This window comes from Crocodylus porosus, unplaced genomic scaffold, assembly GCF_001723895.1.
Source record: "Crocodylus porosus isolate Cpor-Errol unplaced genomic scaffold, CroPor_comp1, whole genome shotgun sequence".
Taxonomy (NCBI): domain Eukaryota; kingdom Metazoa; phylum Chordata; order Crocodylia; family Crocodylidae; genus Crocodylus; species Crocodylus porosus.
In genome coordinates, this window is record NW_017728921.1 from 2,806,746 (window position 1) to 2,832,236 (window position 25,491).

The following is a 25,491-nucleotide window of genomic DNA, read 5'->3' on the forward strand; positions in this document are numbered from 1 at the left end:
CCTTCAAGAGTAAATTGGATGCTTATCTTGCTGGGATCCTATGACCCCAGCTGACTTCCTGCCCTTTGGGCAGGGGGCTGGACTCGATCTCCCGAGGTCCCTTCCAGCCCTGATGTCTATGAAGTCTATGAAACTGGCATTTTGTTTACAAATACTCCATTTTCTCATTTCCTTACCTGTCAAACTAGATTTCAACTGTTCCAGTTCTGAGGACATAAGTGCAAACTGCTCTTCTTTTTGGTTTAGTTTTTTAATAGTTTCTATGGGAATAAAATGCAAAATTAGTCACCAGCTTAACAGCAACTCAACTTTTTGAGCAAGTCTCATTGACAGGGCATGCATATTACTCTCAAACAAAGAGACCACAAATAATCCTGTTTTATTCCTAATACTTGTCAAACCAAGTACTGTACTGTTGAATTACGCCATGTTCATGAAAAATTTAAATTTTGCAAGATACAATTTTCTGAAGCATTGGAAAGGTTGGGTTTAGATTTTAGGAAAACGTACCTTGCATAGATTTTTTAACACTTTCTGCCTCATCAGCGGCATCTGTGAACTTCTCTTTCTAGAAAAGAATGAAAGCCCAAGACAAGTTTACATTTGATAAAGAGACATTATTTTGAAAGTATGGGCACTATTTACCATTTACCAATGATAGAATTATGACTGATGACTGTCACAGACATATTGTGAATTTCTGACTTGTAGCATTAGGTATTTTAAATTTGGCAGGAAGAAAAAAATCCCTGTACATATTCTTCCAGCTTCTCTTTAAGCTGGGATAGTGGTACAGAAACAGTGCAAATTTGTATGGGAAACATGGTTCACACACAGGCCTATCAAGACAAGTGAACCAGTTATAACTCAATTATAACTGATAACTCAGTTCATCAGTTATAAACTTCTGGTTCAAAGATTGTGGTGGATTCATGACCTCAACCAACTTTTGCAAGCTTATGACCCATCTCATACCAGACTTTTCTTGCCTTACTGGGAAGACAAAATAAAAAAGTATGGATATCTAAGAAAAGGCCAGGATACAGAGGAAGATTCCACAAGGGACCTCTTCACATCAGCTTCTTAAACAACTGTGACCAAGAAAGGACCAGATGGCAAAATAAAACCACTATATACGTATCTTGGTTTCACTTAAATCTCATGATAGGTCTCAGGAGGAATTACCGTATGCTTTTGAATATAAGAAGTCCTTGAATTTACAACGCACCTACGTTTTCTGACTCTTAAGAAATATAAAGCCATTAATAATAATTATTTTCAAATGGAGTTGTATGATGCCTATGATCTGGCTCAATGTTTTATCTGAAGCCAGTAGAAGCTGAGCTCTGCTTATGTAAAAATTTAATGCAATAAAAAGTACTATGAGTATCTTACCTTGAGGTGAGATGTACTGAAAAATTTTGCGTCAAAACTTAACTTGGGCAAAACTCCCTTTGAAATGACCTTAGGCTTTTGCCATGGCGAGGGCAGTTCTCACTCGTGTAATTCAGTTATGATTTTCCCATAAAAGAACAAAGTGAACCCAATGGCTAGAGAGAATTTCTGAGAACTACTCACCAAAACTTGCAGCTCCTTTTCCAAAGAATCTTTAACTTGATTTACTGCACTTAAGTTTGTCTCAAGGTCTAGAAGTTTTTGCTCTTTGCTCTGCAGGTCTTTGGCCAGATTACTAGCCTAACAAGGTGATTAAATGGCATAAACAAAAATTATGAACATGAATAATATAAAAAAAATGAAGCACCTAAAACAATGAGTTTCAAAGAAATTAAGATGTTTAAACAATCAAATAAAAAAATTAAGATGATGAACAAAAACTGAAGGAAAAATGTTCTGTGTTAATTAAATAAAAGTAAATTTCTGCTGAAGGCTGCATTAACGTATTAGCTGCATCTCTGAATCAGTTCAAGATAATAAGCATAACTCATAAGTTGTCTAAATGTAGTATTCTTAGAACTGTGCAGCAGATATTTTAAAAAATGTTTTTGGGATATAGTCAAATATTTTAAATTATATTTATAGCCAACAGAATTAGGGTTTTTTATTACTAAATAAAGAGAACTGTACTGAACTGCCAGCATAACACTGAAAATGTTTAATGCTTATACTGCCCATTGACAGTCCTGGGAATTGTGGGCATTCAACATTATCTCCAAAAATCATGCCAAAATGTTCAAGCAGATGTAGTATTTTGGCACCATTTGTAGAAAGGTTTAGGAAAACTACCAAGTCACTTATACTGCTACTGTGATTACAGAGTCAACTTGCTGGGTCTTGGATAAAGGAGGGGAAAGCTCAGATATTAAACCATGCCTTTTCCCCCCGAAACAAGAGAACTTCTTTTCCCATCTACGGAATTCAAACCTAGACCAATGCTTCATTAGTTGATAGCCTGAGCACAAGCAAAACTACTGAGCCATGCACCATGTTGCAAACTTTGCTTCAATACACTTCACATGATGAAGCTGTCACAAAACACATGCCATCACATAGATGCTCCATCAGCATGGTCTCACTGATTTTATGGCTCTTCTTAGTTCTTAGATATAGCATGATCCCTCATCTCTTTCTCTCTCATATCTGCTAAGATGAGTAACCCTTTTCTCCCCTTTCTGCTTCTAGGTAATTGAGAGATAAAGAATCACTCCTTCATCCTTTTCAGCCCTTTTAAATAAGCGACTGATTTTAGAGACCACCAGAAGACTAAATTTAAAGACTGATCATTTCCTAGCTCGCTGCACTGGTCTCTCAGCTATAGGAAGAACAGGACATACTTTTTCTGACCAGCAATTTACTTTTGCTTAGGACCTAGGCAGAGCTGTGAAGCCTTGATTGCAAGACCATCATTCAAAGAGGTACTCAACCTTTAGGAGGCATCAGTAATGCGAAGGAACCCGTGTCCACATCAATACAATCATCAAGCAGGAAAGACTTTCCTACTGAGTTTCATTTCACTTAACCTAAAATATGTTCACCATGAGAGTTGTAACACATGGAATTAACCCATGTCAGCTTTTCTTGTTCATTGGACCCATATGCAACACAGCTTGCCCCAGTATAACTTCAGAACAGGAGTCTTAAATCCATGGCAAAACACACACAAGACTTAAGTGTCTGGCAGTAATCTACCAAACAAGGACCTGTGGAGAACCTGCCTTCCAGATTTAGCGTAGGGTACAGTTTCGCTAAACCTCCTCAGATGGCACAAAAAATACCACAATTCATAAAACCCGCATTTTTCCTCTGTGATGAGCTGACTGCTGAACATTAAAAGTGGTATAAGGGTAAAATAAAATAAAACAAATTAAAGTAAGATGGATGTTGATACAAACCTTGCTACTTCCATCACTCTTTTCTGCCTCTAAGATCTGTATCTGTTTCTCAGCTGTCTCAAGCTGCTTACTAAGTTTCTGGATTTCCAATTTACCTTCAGAATTGGCTTTCTGAAGTGCATCAAGGTCCAAAATCTTTTCTTCAGCAGCTTTGATCTGTGTTGTAAGACTATCAATAACCTTGGTTTGTTCACTGAACTTGGCTTGCAGTACCTCTAGCTCCTTTACCTTTATTTCAGCTTCCTGCAATTTGTTTAAAGCATCTTCCATTTCTACTAGATGTTGATCTTCTGCACTTTCCAGTTTCATCTTCAGGTTTTCCAGGCTTCGCTCCCTCTCCTCTGTGACTGCCAACAGCTTTGCTTTCAGCCCTTCAATCTCTTTCAGATTATAAGATCGTTCATTCTCATGTTTTAATTTTAAATTGGAGGTTTCGTTTTCAAACTCTAATTTCATTTTCTCAATCTGTGTCTTCAGCTCTGCAAATTCAGCAGTCTGAGCCCCAACTCCTTTGCTGAAAGAAACCTTTAGTTCTTCCATGGCTTGCTGATGTGAAGCAATAGCAGATTCCAACTTTGACTTCCACAGCTCTATCGCATCTGAATTCTCCTTGTTAGCATGATCTAGTTTAGTTTTCAATGACTCATTCTCTTTTGTAATTCTATCGTTTGAAGCTGAAAGTGTTTTGATTTCTTTCTGACAAGCTTCTTCACTGATACCAAACTTCTCTTTCAGTGAATTCATTTCATTTTGATGCTCTTTGCTAATGGCTGCCATTTTTTCTTGCAAAGAACTTATTTCTTGTAACAAGGCAAGAGAAGTGTCCACATCACCAACTGGTTTGTTAGACTCTAATCTTCCTTGGAGCTCTGCAACTTCCTTCACACGTAATGCTAGATCTCTTTCTAGTTCCATGATGCGAGATTTTTCTGAAACTGTGGCCACCTATGATCAACAGCATTTTAAAAGAAAGAAATAATTATAGAACATTTAAGACACAAAGAAATTTAACTTGTTACTGTAAACTAACCTCATTCATATAGCCTAACTAGATTTTTTGACAAACTGGACAAAGTCAGAGATAATCTAATCCAAACTCCTCCTCTTCTCGACACTGGTAATGGAACATGAATTAAAGCATAGGCTGTCTTTACACAGAAGGCTATGAAACACAGCAATCCAAAATACTTGATTCAGTTTACCCTGATCCTTTAATTTTAAATCAAAATACCAGTCATTTTATGTAACCCCTAGTACATACATTCCATTATTAACAACAGTTAAGTTGTACTTTATGAAGTTACTCGTTAAGCAGTGAACAATTTGTTAAATTAAAACTGCGTCTTCTGCAGGTTATCAAGGTTCAGTAAAATGCTTCTAAAAGCCATTTTTAGAAGTGACAAAGAAAGAAGGAGAATTCTCAGCCTTTATTTGTTCAGGAAATTCCTTCCCTACACTATGTATACTCACTTTGAGACTGGCAAAGAAATGCAAATCTGGTTGATCTCCATGTAAACACAGATGAAATACACATTTCCCTCATCCCTAGTTCATCTGTTGATACTACCCAAGGCTTTCACAGGATGTCAAAGCCTCATTACTTTTCTTAGCCTTTGGAATAAAGCCTATGTAAAATCCCTTAACAACTGTTTCTGATCACAAAGTTATTGTCTCCTTCCTAGTTTTACCTACATCACAAATAAGGATACTACTTACCTGCAATTATTTGTTTAAGTATTTTCTATAGATCCTATTCTTGGTGTTATATGATTCCAATTATGACTTCAAGAAAAAAAAATCTGTAAGCCCCTCCCACAAATTCCATCAGGCATGTTTTTTGCAGTGTACATTGTGACCCCTTTCAAAAAACACTTTCCTGAGCTCACCAAGAACTACCTGCTATCAAAAGGAGGTTGAATAAACAAGAATGAATGGAAGAGGAGACAACAGTGCCACCAGTGGGATGCATTACTGAAGCCAGAAACATTTTGTAGAAGTATTTAAGTGACTGACTGCCGTTTCTCATACAAAAGCTGTCAACTGTATTATTGCAGAGTCAACTTATAAACAGAGCAAGAAAATACACAACATGCAGATAACTAGTTAGGTGGTCTTCTTAGATAAATGCTCACTTAATTAAAGAAAAAAATAAAACAGTAAGAACCTGAAGAAACCAGTTGACTGTTTAGCAAAGAATTGTAACACGTTCGTCCATTGGAACTCTCTGGCTAAACCAAAAGCTTGATAGGAATTAAAAAAAAAAAAATACAACCTTGAGGACTTACTACATTAATGAATGAAATGCAGAAGCACTTTTCTCTCTCTCAGGAAGAAAAATTGCATTAACTATTTAATGATTTTCCCAATGCATAAAACAGAAAGCTCATCTGAGCAACAAAAAAAACAAGCTCTCAATGCTTTCCAGTTTGAGGAAAAAAGATGAAGATAATTATCAGCTCTTTGATTCATAGATGATTTTTAAAAAGTATCAATACACCAACTGGTCTTGAAATGTGTGTTGCAAATGTGTCATAATAGAAGTAGTATTCATCAGGCCATTTCCACACCTGGTAGATTTCTTCACATGGGAAACTGATATCATTCATCACTTCTTGGAGCAGATTTGCAGGCTTTCGGGTATTTTCTTTCAGCACAAAGATTGGCAGTGTATTATTAAAGTTATCCTCATCTCTCTGTTACTGATGTTCCACAAACGTAGAAGCCATTAATAAAGGCTTGTCAACCCAGCATGGCTATAGGCATGCATGTGTAAAGAATTCAAGAACAAGGCAACTTAACCAGTCTGTAACAAGACCCAGAATCCATTCACGTAACAGGTAACCTTATGCTCTGTCTTGGGTAACCACTGACTTCCTGGTAATATTTGGGCAAAAATATTAACATCACTTGATCAGGTCTGGTGAGGCTTTTCCTGAGTGTGGCCAGAAATTGTGAACATATTAATAAGCCCAAATATAAAATTCTTATTAGTTTTTCCTCTAGAGATGAAGGTTTCTTATCTTATCTTCTCTCAGTAAAAATGTTTGGACCAGTTGTGCCCCAAAGACCAAGGTTTTAGGCTGTATGTTGCCAACTTAATTGGGTAGAATCAAGCATACCTAAAGTACTTCTCCCTAGAAATACAGATCTCACATCTCCATAGCATGGACCTGAGCATTTGTGTATAATCCTCTTGAAATCTCTCCACATATCAGTGCTGTCCCAGAAGGGTCCTAAAGGTGCAATTGCTCTGTATTTTTCTTTAACATGAAATTAGGTAAAAGTATCACCTGTGTGTTCCTCTACCATTCAGGTTCTTCTATCATCTTAACAAAACAACGAGTTAGGAAACACCTGTTCCTCTTTTGCATAAGTTGGAGAGCCAGAAAAGCTTTAGTGTCTTGCTGTTTTGTTTTGAGTAGTAAGGGCCTGACATTTTTTTACACTTCACAAATATGCACAACTCCAGCTAAATGGAAGTTCATTCTCTGCAGAATGGCCCTCCCACCCCGCGAGACAATGCAGCTAGTTTATGTTGCACCTACTAACTGATAGCTGGATAACAAGAGGATCCAAAATGAGAGTGTAATGTTTTGAGTGAATGATGAAGAAACCATGCTTAGAGCAGAATATCATATTGCCTATAGGAAGGCTACAGTATCGTATTCATATTATAGACAAGCATAATTCTTATTTATCTGTGGGAATTTTAATGATTTTCTATTTTCCAAATAGCTCAAAATCACCATGAAAACCTGGATCCATTAATCCCATCAATTTACTGGATTCCCATAAATTTAAAGGATTGCTCCCTGCTACATAGAAGCAATCCATTCTTTCAGTTTTATAATCCAAGAGTAGGATCTATAGAATATTCTCTTCTCAGAAAAGAGGTCTTACAGGACTCTGGCAAAACCCAAATTTAAAATTTCACACTGATACTACAAAGTTCTGCCTTTATTCTTTAGGATCCATAAATGCAAGCCTTTTGATAGGCAAACGTTGGGATTAACTCAGTGGTAATTAAATTAAATAACTTCTTATTAAAATTTAACAGGAACCAAAAAGTAGCTGTCCACATCTTCCTTTTCTTCGCTTAAATCTTTTGGATTTAGAAAAATAATTAGCTGCCAATCCACAGTCACTGATATGGTACCATTTACTTGTCATTCCATCTTAATTAATTATAGCATTTTCTGGTTTGGAGAGAAGATTCGGTTTCAATTAAATCAACAAGCTTTAACCTGACAGAAGAAAGCTGATTGGACAACTGCAAGTTCATTTTAAGAACAATGACTGCCAATGATTTGATATTCATTATGGACTGATATTTAAAATCATCTAAATCGACCTTAAGCAAGCAAAGGTTTAGATCTGAACAGAGCAGTTTTAAATTACTGGAAAGTTTCACAACCAAAATGATTAATGCTTTCAAGTACAAAAATCAAAAAAGTTTCCTTTCTTGTATCTGCACAGAGCACCAATTAAGGAACTTTAAAAAGTATTTTTTGATGCTTCCTGGAGCTTGACCATAAAGAAACCTCAGGTCAAATTATGATGTAGAAGAGCATGTTCTACTAAAAAGATCTGTATAAAGCAATACTGGAATCAGCCATTTAGCTTATGTTGCCCCTGTCTCCACTAAAATTTGATACAGGGTTAATACCTTTCAAGAGAAGGATTAATATGGTTCTTGCAAGAAAGATATTAACATAATTTCAAGTCTGAGCACAGGCAGAGCTTTTACACCTTTGACAAAGGCATCACAAAAAAGTCTTAAAGGTGTAAACTGATGGAAAGACCACACAGGTTGAGAGGGAGAAAAAAACTGTATGGCATTATACGCTTGTATAAATAACTATTGCAACTTGTTCTCAAGGGCCAGATAATTGAGAACTTCACCCCCTACCCTCCCACAAGCTTCTCAACTGGAAGAACTAAGAAATGAACATGTTGGTTTAGACCCAGAAAGTCAGTAAATTTTAGCATTTCCTGACGAGCACAAAGAACAGTGCTATCTGCTACAAGTAGATAGTGAACACTGATAAATGAACTCACAATTTTGTTTGTGGCTTTGGATCTGTATTCAAGTGATACTTTTCCTGTGTGAAGAGATCTTACCTGGGTTGAAGAAATATCTATATATTAAATATATAGATATTTCTTCAAAGGATTCCTTTGAAGAAATATTTATAAATATATATGCAAGTTACTAACGGTCACAATCATTTTAATGGTAATGTTAGGGGTGTTTTGTGCACTTTCGTGGATATTCTGATCAAGGCAGAACTAAGGCACTCCTGCAAATTTGTATTTACCCAGCACTGTGTCATGAGAAAGCCTCCACATTACAAACAGGTCTCGTTCATTTAAATAGCGAAAACCATTACCCTAGTGTCTTCTAACTCCCTCTGGAGTTTGTCAGCTTTGGTCTTTTCAAAGAGCAGGCTCTGTTCAAGCTCCTTAATGCGGGCATGCTCCAGTTTGGTCTGCGTCTGTTAGTAAAAAGGGAAAGGAAGAGAACACAACAGTGCCACCATCACATGCCAGCACAAAAGGAAGGAGCCACATGCAGGCCGTGCTGCCAGTATCTTCTACCAATGATGAGCAGAGAAGATGCAGTGGTAAAATGAACAGGGAAATGCTATGGATGAAAGCAACGGACTCAAAGTGTAAATGGACTGACAAAAAAAAACAAAACCCAAAACAAACGAGAAGAAGTATGGACAAAAGGTAGATTCATGCAGCCAAGTAGAAGTTATTTATCAGTACGTGAAGTTGATCAGCACAAATTAGAATAGTTAATTCTTGTTTTTACAGAACTATACGCCCCTTCCCTTGCCACTTCCATTAACACTGACTTTGTTTTTAACAATTTATTTATGAATCAAGGGGTGGAAAATTCAGACCTGGTTTTTAGTGGCTGAAGTTCATAGAATAAGAAACAGCTCACAACAGGTCTGAACTTGGATATTTGTTCAGATTTCTGCAGAACACTAGTAGGCTCTCATGGTTTCCAAAACTTTGCCACAAAAGTCTCTGTAGCAAGTCACAGGAAGGTCAAAGTATTTTTCACTAGGATATGTGCAATGTAAATTCAAATGTAGAGAATGTGGGTCACTCAATGTCTTTTCCCAACTCTTCCAGAAAGGAACCACAGACAAGCATCATTCTCCAAAACTACTGGGAGGAATGCAACTGACTTAGTCTGGTTGTTTTGTAACTAAAATGCTGATTTTTGCCCACAGCACATCACTCAAGTCTAAACTGTTTAGGACAAGTAGCAGTAGTAACAAAGGACTTGGGCCTTTTGTACTTCTAAGAGACGCCGTTCCAAAAAAATAAAAGAAAAAGAAAGAACCAGACCAAGCTAAACCACCGGGTAACTTCTGCCTTTTGCATCCAAAAGCAGTACAAGTTTTATAAGGGAGTAGGGAATATCTGAATGCTTCATTCCCAGATATTCAACAAGGAAACTTGCAAGAATTCCCAGAAATTTGCAAGAAAGCCTGAAGTTTAAGAGGAATGAAGGAGAGCCCAACAGCTGTTCCATTCTTGGCTTGCACAAGAGGGAGCAAGGGTGAAAGCAAGAAGAGAAGTGCATCCAGAGTTAAAAACTAGGTGTCACACTTCTCTATGAATTACAAAATGGGGTACATGGTCTCATTCTTAGCACATGCCCATAATGAACTATGGAAAGTTAGTTTTAAAAATACAATATTCTTGCCTGTTGGTTTATCAGAGAAGAGATGCTATTTGAAGAGACCTGACCACTTCAACAAGAGAGAGAGCCCACCCAGGTGGTGATAGAAAGAATTCAATCCCATCTGTGTATGGCAAAAGATATGCCTCACTTCAAGAATACCTGTCAGGCAGGGGCAATGCTCTTCTACATACTTTAACCACGGCAGGTAATTTAGTGCAGAGCAGAGTCGATAGATGGAAATAGCAAGGGAAATACCGATTAGAATGGGTAGGTCTACAGCATGCAGAACCTGCCATAGGCTGGAAAGACTCTGAAGTGAAGAAGAAAGTAGGGGATCCCAACAAGGCACTAATTCCACTTCAAACCATCTTATATGCATATGGTAGTACAACCAGTATAGTAAAGACAGTGAGAAATCCCTGAAGAGTAGCATTTAAGAAGGAAAAAACAAACACACACATACCACACAATAAGCTGATTAGGACTTCTTCAAACCAGACCTAACTGTCCAAGACTATTAGGTTGTCTTTGCAGAGGAGGTGAGATGGGGAAGGGAGCCCTTATTTTGCTTCAAGTTTATTATTCTCCACCCATCAACTAATCAAATTATATTTTAACCTGAGTATTTCAATCTGATGCAATCAGGTTGCTTCTCTGTCTAAAAAGTTGACAGTTCACTAGTGCTTTTCCAAAGAACAAAAAACAAAACAAAAATCTGTATCTGTCAAGGTAAAACAAGGTATGCTAATTCTACTAATATAATTAATAGATGCAAAATGCAAGGATCCAAAAAGCAGTAAAACTTCCTTCAAACGATAAGCATTCAATAGTTCCTTGTGTTAGCTGAGTTTCTATAAGGCTCCATGCCTGCTTTGTTCCTGCACCAGTTGTATATCAGAAGAGAAAGGATTGTCTTTACTGTCACCAAGAGCCTTATACAATATGGCTAGATATTCTCAGGGGAAATAACAGATGCTAACAAAAGCTGTAAATACCTAATTGATCTAAATACAATAGCTTTAATTAAGACCCTTTGTGTGACTGCACAGTATTATTTGAGTCCACTAAACAAAAAGACAAAACCAACAAGTCATCCTAAAATGTTTTAATTTTTTTAGCCAGTGGTTTAAAATAAATTCTTACGCATCCTGTACCACATTCCCCAAGGAAGATCTATATAGAAAGCATATATACTTCTCCAGAGTCCCCTGGAATTCACTGATAGAACCCTTGTCTATCACACAGGAGACTGGGGTTCGATTCCATCTGGACTCAGTCTGGTCTTTGGATTTTATCTCAGCGGGCTAAAGGGAGGATGGACGGTCTGGGTTGCCTCCACTCCTCCAAAAATTCCTGCCCAGGCATATGCATCAAAGGTCTGGGTGGCTCTCATGCATATACAATAATCCAGGGGGATCAGTGGTCACCACCATAGAGTTCTCCTCAGATAAAAAATTTCTCTATCAAAATACACTACCTTAAGGTTTTCTCTTGCACTTATCCTAAACTAAAAGCCTTCTTGTTTAATTCATCACTTATAAGAATTGTAAACCATATATCTAGCTGCTAATACTAGACAGACATCAATTCAATCAGAACTGATTAAAAAAAATCTCATCTATTATTTAAAAACATGCAGCTGACAATAAGAGAAGCTCCATGCAAGAGAACCTTCAGCAAGATTTTTGAGAGTTTATTGTTTTTATTACTTGGGATTTATCATTCAAAAGAGTCTGCTTTCTATGACAAAGATTTATTGTAGTGTACTGTAAGGGAGAGAAGGATTTGAACTTAAAATTCAACCCAAATGTATAAAAAGCAAAAAAGCAAACAAACCAGCAAAAATCCCCAACTCAAAACAGGAGCCTCTCCTTTCTCTGAAGTGTTGCAATCAGAGATGAGCGGTGAGAGACAAATCCTAACTTGGACCTGATTTATACTCTGTACAACTCCACTAAGTGACTGCAGAGCCATTAGTCACCAATAAAGTTCAGCATCTGTACACTGTGGGTGCTCTCCTCCTCTCCAAGCTGAAATTCAAAGTCAAGTTTTGCATCTCTTGATCGAGCTGTCAAAGCTATGCCACTGTCCAACTGTCCTGTGACTATGACAGGAGGTCCTCCTGTTCCCCACACTGCCTCCCATGGTGGGGTGATCACTAAACAATGCAACCCGAGCGGTTTCTTAGCTAGGGCTCCATTAAATAATTAATACCACGCTCTGCTCAGATGGACAGCAGCAAAGATTTTTTTTCCCCCCTCAGGAAAGAAGAAGGCCACATGCAAGTTTACTTCCATCACACCATGGAGCCAGACATGGAAGGACAGAAGAGACCCAGATCACTGAAGTAGTTTTAGAAAAGAAACACCTAGGAATGCATAGTTGGAAACCATTTTTAGTCTTGAGTGCTGTCTACTTGGGATAGGGAAGGGGAGTCTAAGCAAAAGGAGAGAGATTTGGAATTCCATCAGTACCAGAGAAAGAGCAGAGGGCATTTATTTTAATTACTTGCAAAGCAATTTTCCCTAACCAGTGTAACACAATTCCTCTCCATGACTCAGGGCTGAAGTCCCATTATACTAGAATGAAAAATCCATTTCTTTGTTCACTATAAATAGTGAGATAATTATGGTTCTCCTAGCTTAAAGCTCTCTCATCAGCATTTCATGGGGAAAAAAAAAAAAGGTAATGAGTCTAAGGCATGTGGGAGGGACATCAAATTTGTTCTCAGAAGAAACGTAATAAAATGCTGTACAGTGTCCTCCACTGAACAGTAGTGGGAGCTCACGGGAAAGCGTTTAGGATTTTGTGATGAATGCAAGCTGCAGCCTGTTTTTAAGTGAGGGACATTTCAGGGAGCGTGACTAGTTTCCTACAAGCTCCTGTTACTTTCCAATCATTTCCACTGTATTAAGTTTGTGGTTTCATATTTGAAAAAGACTCTAAGGATGATGCATTCTCCCACACTTCAGTTAAGGGGGATTACAGCGTTTAGTCATTACATACATTCCTTTTGATAAATGTTGTAATTGCTCTGAAAGCAACATGCACACATACTACAGTCAATGTTTCAATAACAGATTATGCAGTTAGTGATTAAGTTTATCAATAAGCATTTATTTGTACACAATCTGTTAATGGGAATATCTTTGCACACGCAAGTGCCCTCTTACATTCTCAGGATCTTCAGAAATCTGCCTCTTTCGCTATCAGTAAAAATTAAAAACAAAAACAAAAATATTTTACCTCAACACTTAACACTATTATTTCCAATACAAGCAACAGGAGACATTTAGTTAACCTGAATTCAATTTAAACTTTAAGATATGCATCTTGACAAACCAACTCTGGTCTGCTGTGATTTCAAACACTGTTTTAAACATAATAATAATAATAATAATAATAATAATAATAATAATAAATAATATGTCATTCACTAAAAATAAAGAAGATTTCTATGAAAAGTTTAGACAGTTATTTTTAAATGGATGGAAGACTAAAAGGTAGAACTAAAAAGGAAATGTTATATGAAATGGACCACTTAAGGCTAGCACTTTTGGGCATTAAGGGTTCATAGTGTCACAAGTCAGTTTAAATTTGTATTTCTCTACATCCTGGGATAAGAGCATTCAATATCTTTCAGATTAAACAAGAACATGTTAGAGATACAAGAGGGAATCCAAGAATTTAAATTTTAAAATTTGGATTATGAAACTGGCAGTGTTTACACTGACTCAGACCATTTCTTGCTAATTAATCCTATGTACATTATAACGTTAGACTAGAGCTCAGCACAGGGACCAGAAAAAGCAGGAAGGTAAACAGTGGGAAGAGCAAGTTTTTGACTCTTCAGTGATGCATTCTTAGTTCTGAGCTCTTACCAAAGCGCAGTGTGATGGTAAGCTTACTGAGAAGTGTACAAGGATGAAATAATTTTTCAGTGTCAGTCAGCCAGAAGACAAATGTGATTCATTTTCAGTGCCCATTTAACTGGGATGCAGCTAACAACTGTCAGTTTCATAAAACTTTAACACTGATTTCTGTTTGTTGATTTCACTAAAAGAATTTTGGAAGCATTAGCAAGACATACTATAAAACAGCAAAAAGGGTAGAATTTTACCAAGAACTAAAGTACTCTGACAAAACCCACCACCATTCAACTCTAGAAGCCATGCTGAGTAATTCAATTTGCTTAAGGGTCCAATCCTGAAATGTCTGAGCATTTAACTTAAACAAGGACTGCAGAATTGGGAACGATCTTCATGTGTTATGTGCGCTTCTGGACTACCAACATGCAGTTTTAATCATTTCTATTATTTTCTGAGACTACTTGTACTACTACCTCTAGAACTGTTTGCATTTCGAAATCCTACAGCATGTGAAGCTTACGAAGTTGGGGGTATTTTACCTCTAGGTCTCCTTTGGTAATGGATTCTTCTTCTACACGGAACTGAAGGTCCTCTACCTTCCTGTGAAGCATAAAATAATGACAATTTTGAAAGAGACTGGATTTTCACACTTGCTTTTCCCAAGAAATAAAGTCTACAGTAAAATTACGGATTACTTCAGTCTTTAGCAGGAAAAAGTGGAAGAGAAGAAAAACAACATGGGAAACTCTATGGAGAACTCTGAATGACAAATTAAAGCCAAAATATGACAATAATACCTTTCTGGCAGTTCTACAAGTAGAAGACAGAAAATATTTCAAGGTAACTGGTCGCCAATTCATTCATTCCTTAAATCCTTCGAAGGTTCTCAGACTATCGCCTGGACACACAACTTTATCTAATACACCATTACAATCTCTAATTTATGCACAAAATGAGGAAGAAAATAGGAAATGTTAAAAAGATGAAAAGAACCAGATTTAAGAGCATGTAAACTAGCAGGCAAACCAGGGTGATCTTCAGAACATGCTGGATGCTCAATATGATGCATGGGGCAAATAAGAAAGGAACCAACTCTTGCTCAAGTACAACTGGCCTTGTCTATATTAGATTTTTCAGAGATGTAGTCAGAAAGTGTTGGCCAACAATTTAAGAAACCCATTTCTCCCTATTTATATTTTACTAAGTGACTTGAATGGTCTAGGGATGGCATATTTCAATTAGAGGGTTCTGCAGTCAGATTCTGAGCTATATTAGACTAGCTCCCTAGTCCTTTCAGCTCCACAAAAGAGTGCAAAAGAGAGAAAAAGGTGCCTATTACTCCTTGAATGGCATGTACCGGCTGATAACTGGAGGTTGGCTGACTGACTGGGGAAGCCCACATTAACATCTCCTTAGTCTAAACAGGGCTCATTGGAATTAAAGGACTTTTTGGAGAAAGAGGAAGAAAGGAAAAGTACAATATGTATTTAAGTTTATACAAAGCTGTATATGGCACAATTTTATATTTTTTTTCTGAGCAAAGCCTTTATCATTGCTGGATTTCAAGCTGCTGCATGGGTCGTTCATACAGAACAGAGAACTTTCCTAGAAAAAATAACTGTAGACTGTTTAGGAAGGAGAGGCAGAAATATTCATGGCTTCAGCAGTGTAGTATTTCCCAAGTGGTAAAATGCCACTTCAGTTAATGTGTGTCAGGCATACACAGTGATCCTGTTACGTTGCCTAGCAACGTGGTGAAGGTGAGCTCAAGGCCAACGAGGACCAGACTTAAAGTAGTCCCTGCTGCCCTGGCATTCACAACCAAGCTGCGAGACGGAGAGCATCTACTACATGTTCATTTCTAGGGGTGGATTCAAACAACATTACACTCACCGAGAACAGTGAGCAACACATTGTGACAATCCAAACAGACCAGAGCTAATGGGGCCATGAATGCTGCACAGAGTTGGCTGAGATTTTTTTCTGTGATCCATACACCAGGAATGTTGAGTTTTTAAGAAAAGCAATTTTCCGCGACAGTTTTCCATAAAGTCAGTTTCACAGAAATGGGTGTAACTGGTGCAAAGCTAGAAGCCTGCCTGTGCTGTTTCTAGATAGGCTCCTGCTTCTCAAGAGATTCCAAAGAGCACTCTGAATGCACAAAGACAGCAAATTAATTAAGACCGCAAATTAATCACCTTCCAGCACTCTCCAAAACATACCCAATTCACCACTGTTGGAACTACATGGAATCAGGAATCTCAACTCCTTTTTCACCAACAGTTCAGGATGGAAGTTAGGAAAGACGTAAAGCTTAAAAGGGTTTGATGATTTTTCCCCCCCGCCCCCAGAAAGGGGAAATGAGCATGCACCTGACAGAAATGAAGACTAACTTATAAGTTCCTGATTTGGCCACCTCAAGAAACAAAACTATAAAGCTATCCTGTGACGTTGGAGAAATTACCCTTTCAGGAATCAGAGCATGAGCTAAAAACACTTTATTAGGAGGAATAAAAGTCCTTTATAAAAAAAAGAGAGAAGTAGTATAAAGGAATGATCTGCTTGAAGTTCAGGTGGAGGCTAAGTAGAGAGAGAAATTTAAAAAAGTCTCAGCAAGGCAATCTAGTCCAACTCTCTCCCTTTGAAAAGGTGAGGAATAAATGAGTGTAAAACTCCAAACATGAACAAACAAACAAAAACTTCAGAAGCATATGCAGACTGTCATCTGATATCCTTCGTACCTGACTATTAACATCAAACATTAAACTCATTGAAACCTCACAAAATCCGTTTGCCAGTCACAACCTGTTGGTCTAAGCAACTCCATAACAGCATGAATTATGTTGGAGTTCTTATACCAACTACATACTTGCCTATTGGGGCAGGGAGCATGTTTTTAGTAGCATTTTATCAGAACAGCACTGGTTTTACAAAAAGCACTCCCTAGATCACTAGGTCACAGCTACAATTTGTTTAAATATGGAGTTAATCTGTTACTTGTAAGCCACCACATTTGAAACACAAAGCCTTGACTGTGACAGAAATACTGAGTAAAACATTTCGGGTTCACCTTTTCTCTTCTTCAAGTTGGTTGAGAAGCTCCACTTTCTCCCTATCAGCAGCTTCAACCATAGCCCGTAACTGATCCATCTTCGCTTCCACTTCCACCACATGCTATATTTGTAGCAATGACAGAATTCAGTGAGTAAGTGAAATCATACATTAAAGCAATTTAAGCAGGAATATATCTAAGAGGAAAAAGCAAACCACCCAGTTCACAGGAAAAGAAAAGTGGATGGTTAACCATTTTCTATGGAAGCATATCAGGAAAGAGGAGCAACAAAGACATATAATTCAGTAAGTGATCACCCAAAGGATAACCCCCTCACCCCCACCCCTAAGGTGGGTGGGGCCCCAAAACCTTACTTTCAACAAAGCCAGAATCATGCTTTACCCGGTCATGTCCATCTCGAACAAGTGCTAGCTCCTGCTCTATTTCCCCAACATGACTAGTTGCTTTAGCAACTTCTGCTCTCTCCAGGTCTCTCTCTGCCAGAAGCTGTTCAATGTGCTGCTGCTTCTCCTTCAGGGCCTCCTGCAAGGCTGTGGTGCCAGAAATTTTTCTTGCATATCGGGAAGATGTTTCTGTCAACTTCAGAAAGTGAAGTCAAAAAAACCCACAGTTATACAAGTGGGGAAAAAAAAATCAGGAACATCATTTGACTGCACAAGAATTTTGGTGCACTTGCTACCTAAGCAAATGTTATCCATACCCGGTAACAGATTCCCTCAATATGTCATATGCCAATTAAAGAAAAGAAAAATAGTCTACTTCAATTAGCTTTTCTGGAAGTTAACAGCAAACATACCCCTGTGGCAAGACTGTTAGGTGGCAATCAGCAAGTGCTGTGTGGGAGAGAGAAGAGCTCAAGTGAAAACAAAGGGCTGGCCTCAATCTTGTATCACTACTGGAGGCTCACTCAAAGGCTAGCTTATTAGGTTGCTAAACATCTTTTTATACGGGCACTGGCTAGAGTTAAAAATGTCCTCACAGTAAGTTAAAGACATTTTTCCTCTACTCACTCAATCCATCTTGGGTCACTTGCAGAATCTAGAAACATTAAGTTTCCAAATGCTGTATGAAACATTACTCCTATGAACTCTCACTCCCATACTATCAGTTTTTATTTAGAGAAGGGTAAATATGTAGGGTCAAATTCTGCTGTGTACTTGACTTGAGCTTTCCAAGGCCAACACAAATTTACCTCAAATAAAATGACAAATTCTATGGTCCTTGTAATGCTACTTAACATTTTGAAGCAGAATCCTCAATTCAAATTGCCCTGAGGATGAAGATAGCTTTCAGAAAGAACTACTTTGAAGGATTTGAATTAAAAAGTAGAGAGAAAAGCAGAATCAAGCTGGAAAATGTGAAAACTTCTGAAGTGAGACTGAAGGTTTGGCCTGGTTATGTTGCTTCATCCGAGGAATTAGTCATTACAAATACTCAAAGTTAGCATCTCTTTATCCTCCGCATCAAGACTTTTTAAATGACAAAGGGAAAAATGGAAGAACTAAAACTACAATAGGAACTGGCACTAAAGTGAGCAAACAAGTTGTGGGTTCAGGAGATATGACTGTAAGCCTGCAGACACGTAAAAACTGCCCTGAACTTCTGTAGTTCAGACAGTTTCTTGTCAAGTGTTAAAATATGACATCTTTCATCTACTCCTCAGTAGATTAGTCTTAAATTCTACCACAGCAGACTTAGGCTGTCTCCTCCAGAAAACATCTGCCCATATTTCCCTTTCCATGTTCTGAGCTAAACTTCTTTATACCATTCTCTTCTTTTAGAGCCAGCTCTTCCAGAACACAAAGCAAGCAATGTACATCAAGTAACCTGAGAAACATCAGGAAGAACTGCATTAGCTTCTTATAAAAAAAGATGGGTTCAGTTTGATGTTTGGATGACATGCTACCATATTTCCTCAGCTACCAAAGCTGTCAAACTCCAGATCAGAGAGAAAAGTTACACAAAAACACTGCTTCTGGAATATCAGAGTAGCAGAAACCTGCTGTGACTAATGTTTGAGTATAAGCAAGGATATACCGGGCTTCGTCAATAATCAGCATTTTACTCCTCATGAGGAAAACGTCAAAAAGGTTATTTTGAAAAACGGAGTCTCCACTTGGACACAACCAAAGCATTCATGCCTATTGAGGACAGCATGCAAGCAAGTGGGCTGGAGCCTGCACTTTGAAAATATTTAACTGTGGAAGAATGATGTTTATGGTCAAAACATCCGAAAGCACTGAAGGAAAGCACTAGAGAGAAAAATCAAAAGAGTTATTATAGTCTGCAGCCACTCCCATGTCAACAGGAAGCTAAGCAGAGTAAGTTCATGCTTGTACTTGGATGGAAGCACTTCAGCAAATACAAACATAAAATTTCTTCTGAGGCAATACAGATTAAAATACTAGCCTGGGGGGCACTATGCTGCTGACAGAGCAACTTTCAAATTACTTGAGAGTCATCCAGCTCCAGCTGAATAAAGGTGCCATGAGCTCTCTCCTAAACGTACTCACCCTGTTGTTCTGAGAAAGTGGTGGATTTGGGGAAGTATTTCTGCTCAACTCCCTTGCCCTATAAAAGATGGCTGGTATCCAGCTTTAAAGTTTCCTTTTTACTACATGTGACCCAAGGCTGGAACGTTTCTTTAACAGACGAAACTCAAAATAAATAAATGAATAGAGCTTTAAGTACATTAGACAGAATTAGTGTTATGTTAAAATCTATATAAAACAGTTTCTACTCTATCAGCTCATGAGGTTAACATTCAACTGAAAAGAAAAAGAAAAGGGGCTTATTTCACCAGAGGCACACATGACATTCTCACACTGCATCTTTTCTTTTGTTCATTACATACAAACTTCTCTTTGCTGGGGAAGGAAGCATTTCCATTTTGGCTTATCTGATGCCCCCCTACTATTGGTTTTAATGAAACAAGATTATCTCTGGAAGTTTTAACACATGCTAAGTCTGCAAACAAACTTTGTGTCAACACAGAAACAGCTTCAGAAAAAAATGGATCATCTACAGTGCCAGTGCCAGGCAGAGCATGACGATGTAATTCATTTTGCTGGTAACATAAGCCACTTTCCTACTGCAACAATTTCAGTTAGTCTGAGTTAACTGTTAAGCATACAACAAAACACACAAATATTTATCTGTTCTTCAGGGCTAGCTAAGATTTCCTTCATGCATGCTTTAAGTGAAAGAAAGGGGAGGGGGGAGAAAAGAGCACAATAAAACAAATACGGTACTCTTCAAGATCTGTTCTATTCTCAGTTTAATTTCTGTAAGCAAGCCACCAGCATATGCCATGTGGATTCCTGCTGGGGACCGTAAAGCATGCAGTAGAAAAACAGCTTACTAGTCCTGTACGGCTTGGCTTGCTGCTTACTGATGATGCCACAGAACTGAGAGAACTAAGGGAGGATGCACTTGGACTACGTTTCAGAGTCGATGGCGTTGCAACCACTTTCCTCACAGTTGTCTTGGCTTTTGCTGGTGTGGTTGATGGAAACCCAATCTTGGTAACTTTGTGGACTGGGGCAAACAAACCATATTTTGCCTGACACTGAAAATACCTTTAGAAAAAAACAACCAGAGGAGAGCATTAATAAGACTGCAGACAGCTACTTTCTCATGTAGAGTAAAGCACCTATTAAAGAAACACAGGTCAACAGCCTAAAGAGGCAAGGCATAGGTTGGTCGCAATCCAGTCTGTATTTAGACTGCCCAGAACTTTTTACAATAAGATTTTTTCAACTTTTCTTTTTTGAGAGAGAGGCTTTATCACCACTTATGACAGACTTCAGAAATTTATATAGGAAAAAACCACTGGGCTAGAGAAATGCTCATGTCTCATGAAATCCCATCCACATTTTAAAGTGTGCATGTGCATTTCTCCAAGCAGATGAGGACAGATAACACTTGGATAAAATTCTGATTTTAAGTTCAAAATTCAGGATTTTTTTGAAGTACATTTACAAAAACCCAAATAAATCTTTTTAACTATAAATGTATGACAGCCTGTTTTAGAACACAACCTTAGTATAACCTACCAATCATTTAAATATGCTACATAATATATATGCTGAATTAACAAACATTCTTCAAAATGCTGATGAGTTAAGAGGTCCTTTCTTTTTTTTCCTTTAAATAAATAGAGCAGTGATTCTCACCTAGGGTGCTGCATAGTATTAGCTATTAGGTATGCAAACACCTACACAATTGACAAGATAAACCCAAAAGTTCCAGATAGGAATCTATTCGTGTCAAACAAATTCTGCCTTCTTGTGATCTTGCTGCATTCGTTGCAACAGAATTGCTCGGTTATTTTTCTGTAGTTAAAAATGAGTGAAAGCTAATAACTGGCTTTTCCTGAGGGGTGCCTTGAATTTAAAAAGGTTGGGAACCATTGAAATGGAGAATTCAGGCAGAAACACCTAACCTGTGAGGTGAAGTCAAGCTTTATACATATCAGTGTCACATACACCACTGTAATGAGTGAAGGTATTGATAACTCTGAAGCGAATGGTAGTAAGTACTTCCAGTTGCACAGAAAAGCTTTTACTTCATTTTAGCTAGAAGGTGCAGAGTATTTTCTTTATTAGGATAAGTTATACAAGGTTGAGAAACCAGTTAGGTGACTGAAAAAGCTGGAAAGCTTGCTTTGCTGTGCAATCTATAAGGAAAGATCTCATCCAGGTGAAAAAGGATGCGATCTATTCATTCTAAGAACTTGAAGGGCAGGGGCCCATACTTTCAAAGAGATTTAGCTGCCTCAATATGCAGATATATGTCCAATAAAATTTTCAAAGTTCCCTACTCAGATCAGGTACTTGATTTTTACTGATTTTGAAACATACATAAAACCAAGATTAGATGCTCAAGAAATCTGGTTTGACACTGGTGTATGAACTAACCTTGTTCCTGCCACCGCTCCATCATTCTTTCCCAAAGGTTCATCTAATTCTACTCCGCACCACTCTCCCTTAGCAAAGTCAGTTTCTCCTAGAAAACGTACTACTCCAGCTTTTGTTCCACCAACCTGAAGTGAGAAAAGAGATCCAATTATTTTTACTGAGTTAGCAAATGAAGCGCCAAACCAGATGTAAAAATGTTCAGCATTATCAAGTTTTTATGATCACATGAGTTAGGAATACAATATTTAATCCAGGCTGCTCTTATTTATAGATAATCCAGCCTTAAGCACAGCCTTTATTTTAATATGTTGAATATTTCTTCATTACAAGTTTGTGTACGGGGGAAAAAATGCCTTGGAGGCAGTTTGGCTCCTACAAAAGACATTTTAGTATTCAGCACAAGCTTTGATGATCTACAAGTCTGTCACATGAATTGATAAAAACACAACCCTGACTGCATGACTAAAAATACATTTACTAAGACCTGCTGCAGACTATATGAATTGAATGCATTAGAACCAAACTGTATCCGTTTTTCACAGGCACCTATTTAAAACACCTAATTAAGCACCTCTCCAAAATTATTTCATGTACTGAGCTCCTGGGAAAAGGCCAAGGGAAATTAAAGGAGAAAAACAAAGCTGCTCATTTTCCTCAGCAGGCTAATTCAGATGAACTATGTAGCAAAACTATTCATGCATTAACAAAATATTGAAATTGTAAGGTTTTGCAGATTTATAGATAAGAAGAATCTATTTGAATTGTATAGGGCCAAAAGCAATTTCTTGGCTTTTCCTTCAGTGTACAACTCTTGAATGATGTGTTATATACTATCAATTTTCTATTGGAAACATTCTTAGGAAGCCTTTGTAGACCCTGGGATTGTGCTCCACTCACCAACAAAGCACCTGTGCAAGACAAGATTATCCAAACTAAGAGGGAAAGGAGGGGAAAAATAATGTTAAATAAGTTTGACAGGAAACAGTCTGTGGCTAGGAGAGGCCCAGACCTGGAACTGCAGCCGCAGCTCTGCAGGTCAGAAAGACTGTGTCATGGTCTAATTGTGAAAGGGTTGCGGAGGGAGAAACAGGGAGGTAGAAGCCTACAGTGCCTGCCATGAAAATTTCAAAAGCACCAAATGTTAATGGGAACTCCTTTTTCAAGTGGTTACCTGCACATACACCATGGACATTTTGGGGGTATTATTTACACCTACAACTCCCAGTACACATTAAAATGAAGAATGAACCTTGTAACCTTGACAGAAAGCTTAAAAGTGATCTCCCAAGACAAAAAAAAAAAAGCCTGTGTGCCACTTTCCTCCTTTATCATGTGGAAAACCTAATCATGCTTTAAAGCACAACTCTTTATGTTGGTATTTCAGATCTCCTGGTTTTTGCTTGGAAACTTGGAGAAGAGTAGCTTAATGAAGGGTGTGAAACGCATTTGAGAGAGAAGTTATTTTTATTAAAAGTTTCTGGTTGTGTCTGGAGAGGATCAACAGGTGCAAACAGCTGGAAGAACCCTGGAGGTCTGTCTGTACAACGAATTCCTGTGCAATAAGATAAGGTATGAATTTACCCAGAACAGGCTACGTGTTAATTCCTCCTGTGGACAGCATCCTTGCAAATGGAGTGAGCTACCTTGCACATGCAGTCATCCACTTTTACTACGTAGAACATAACCACCATGCAGCTAGTGCCCTATAAACTCACCCCCAGGTCTACCATACAGGAACTTCCCTGTGCAGACAAACCTTTGTTAAAAAGTTTACAATCAAATGTTTCAAACCACCCCATAGGTCCTTTGATGAATTGCAAAGGAGGCAGACAGGTGTTTCCCCAGCTTCTGAATACTGTTAAAGATGCCCTTTCATCTGTTTACCTGCTGGTATAGCAAGTCATTTTACCCTGTGGATGAAAAACACTTGAAAGTTACAGTTATCAAAACACAGGTAAATACAGCACTAGGAAATCTTTGGTATATAGTGTTCTTGGTTCAGAACAGCAAGAAGTTCTCTCATTGTTAAAAGTGCTGTATTAAGAAAACAAGACTAAACTGTTTGGTCAGATGGGCTCTGCAACCGCTCTTACACTACTGTCTAATAACCACACTTCACATTCAGTATTGACTCTGAAGCCCTCATTTGCATTTCTACTCCCTCAGAATCATTCTACTTTTTCTACAGTAGAAACAGGAACACAAGGATAAACTATTCTCACAGGGAAATCTAAATTCGGGGATAGGAGTTAGGGGGAGTGGGACAGGACACCAGGACCCAAGGTGCCCCCTATTCTGCCTGAAATTTTCCAGTCATTTATTTTACAGAAATACTAGCTTTCAGTTTCCACTGTAAATCCACTTGCACTGAAGATCTATTGTATCTCGTAGAAAATCTGCCTCAAAAATAGGTTCTAATAGGTTATTTGTTAAATATTTTGCAAGCAACAGGAGATTACAAGTGGTTTTAAAGTCTATATGTAGAAAATAATATGCAAAGGGTCTGTCTTGCTTAATATTATTTTGAAAATTATTTTCTACTTACCAACTTCAGAACCATTTGTAATCTCCTGTTGCTTGTAAAACATTTAACAAATAACCTATTAGGATTTAATTCTTACTAAAGCTGACTTGGCGAGATAGTGTAATTTGCTCCTGTGGAATACGGGAAACCCTGGCATTCTTCACGTAGGACTTACTGCTTCAACTATACTATACCTATATACTTAACAGAGTATTCCTACTGCAAATGCAGTGGGGCTGAGGTAAAAATGGTTAAAATATAAAAAGGAAAAGAAACTCAACAGCATGAGTCACCTTGTTTTGGTATAACTGCACCCAGGCCAGGGCTTTTATCAGTATAAACACATTTTTCAGAAAAATCCCACCCCTACGTGAAGTAACTTCTGAAGGGTTAGACTAGACCGTACCGTCATACGACTAAAGAGCGAGCAAGTGATCCTGTTATTAAAATATTCCTCGTTGGGGAGAACAGGGAACAGCATTTACAAAAGCAACTAAAATAGGGAAAAGGAATAACTGGAGAACTCCACAAAAAGGTGTGCAATATGCATATTTGCTGCATTTGGTTGCCTGCTTATTTCTAATGGGGCACAAATGAGTTAAAGCCTTGTACAACAGCTTGAAGGCTTCCAGGAAAAACAGGGCATCATTACCATATCATGAAGACAGCCACTTCACAACCTTCCTTCACAGAGGCAGGTCCCTAAATAATTGAGCACTGAAGATGAGACTTGCCAAATGTTTTTTAGCTGTGTGTTGTACTCTACACACTCAGAACAGATGATATAAAATAATAATACAGTATATTAATATGGCAAGTCTAGACAGCTGGCCTTTATGGGATGTAAAAGTTTAGACTGGGGTTTTATTGAACATGTGGGAAAATGATGTGATTAAACGTAATTTGTCACGTATTCTAAAACTACTGAGTTTACCACAATGTGGGATTAAAGAATAAACCAAAGGCAAATCAACCCTTTACTCTAAAAATTTCCTGCAAACAGGTTGGCACAGGCAAGCCAAACCAGACATATGAACATCTTCACAATTC

At 37.9% G+C, this 25,491-nt stretch overlaps 1 protein-coding gene across 13 annotated transcripts in view; it reads right to left on the reverse strand.

Moving 5' to 3' along the window:
• Positions 1-25,491, reverse strand: part of CLIP1 (CAP-Gly domain containing linker protein 1) — a 68,418-nt gene that overhangs the window by 32,286 nt on the left and 10,641 nt on the right. For 6 of the 13 annotated variants that reach the window (XM_019538750.1, XM_019538748.1, XM_019538747.1 and 3 more), the window contains exons 3-13: positions 21,918-22,042; positions 20,360-20,576; positions 17,380-17,577; positions 16,996-17,099; positions 14,465-14,525; positions 13,230-13,262; positions 8,741-8,845; positions 3,351-4,295; positions 1,579-1,695; positions 511-568; positions 177-260 (exon numbers count right to left, since the gene is read on the reverse strand). In XM_019538750.1, the coding sequence (XP_019394295.1) occupies positions 177-260; positions 511-568; positions 1,579-1,695; positions 3,351-4,295; positions 8,741-8,845; positions 13,230-13,262; positions 14,465-14,525; positions 16,996-17,099; positions 17,380-17,577; positions 20,360-20,576; positions 21,918-22,042 (2,047 nt within the window). The remainder of the gene's footprint in view (positions 1-176; positions 261-510; positions 569-1,578; positions 1,696-3,350; positions 4,296-8,740; positions 8,846-13,229; positions 13,263-14,464; positions 14,526-16,995; positions 17,100-17,379; positions 17,578-20,359; positions 20,577-21,917; positions 22,043-25,491) is intronic. The other 7 variants (XM_019538749.1, XM_019538743.1, XM_019538751.1 and 4 more) reach the window with 5 other exon arrangements.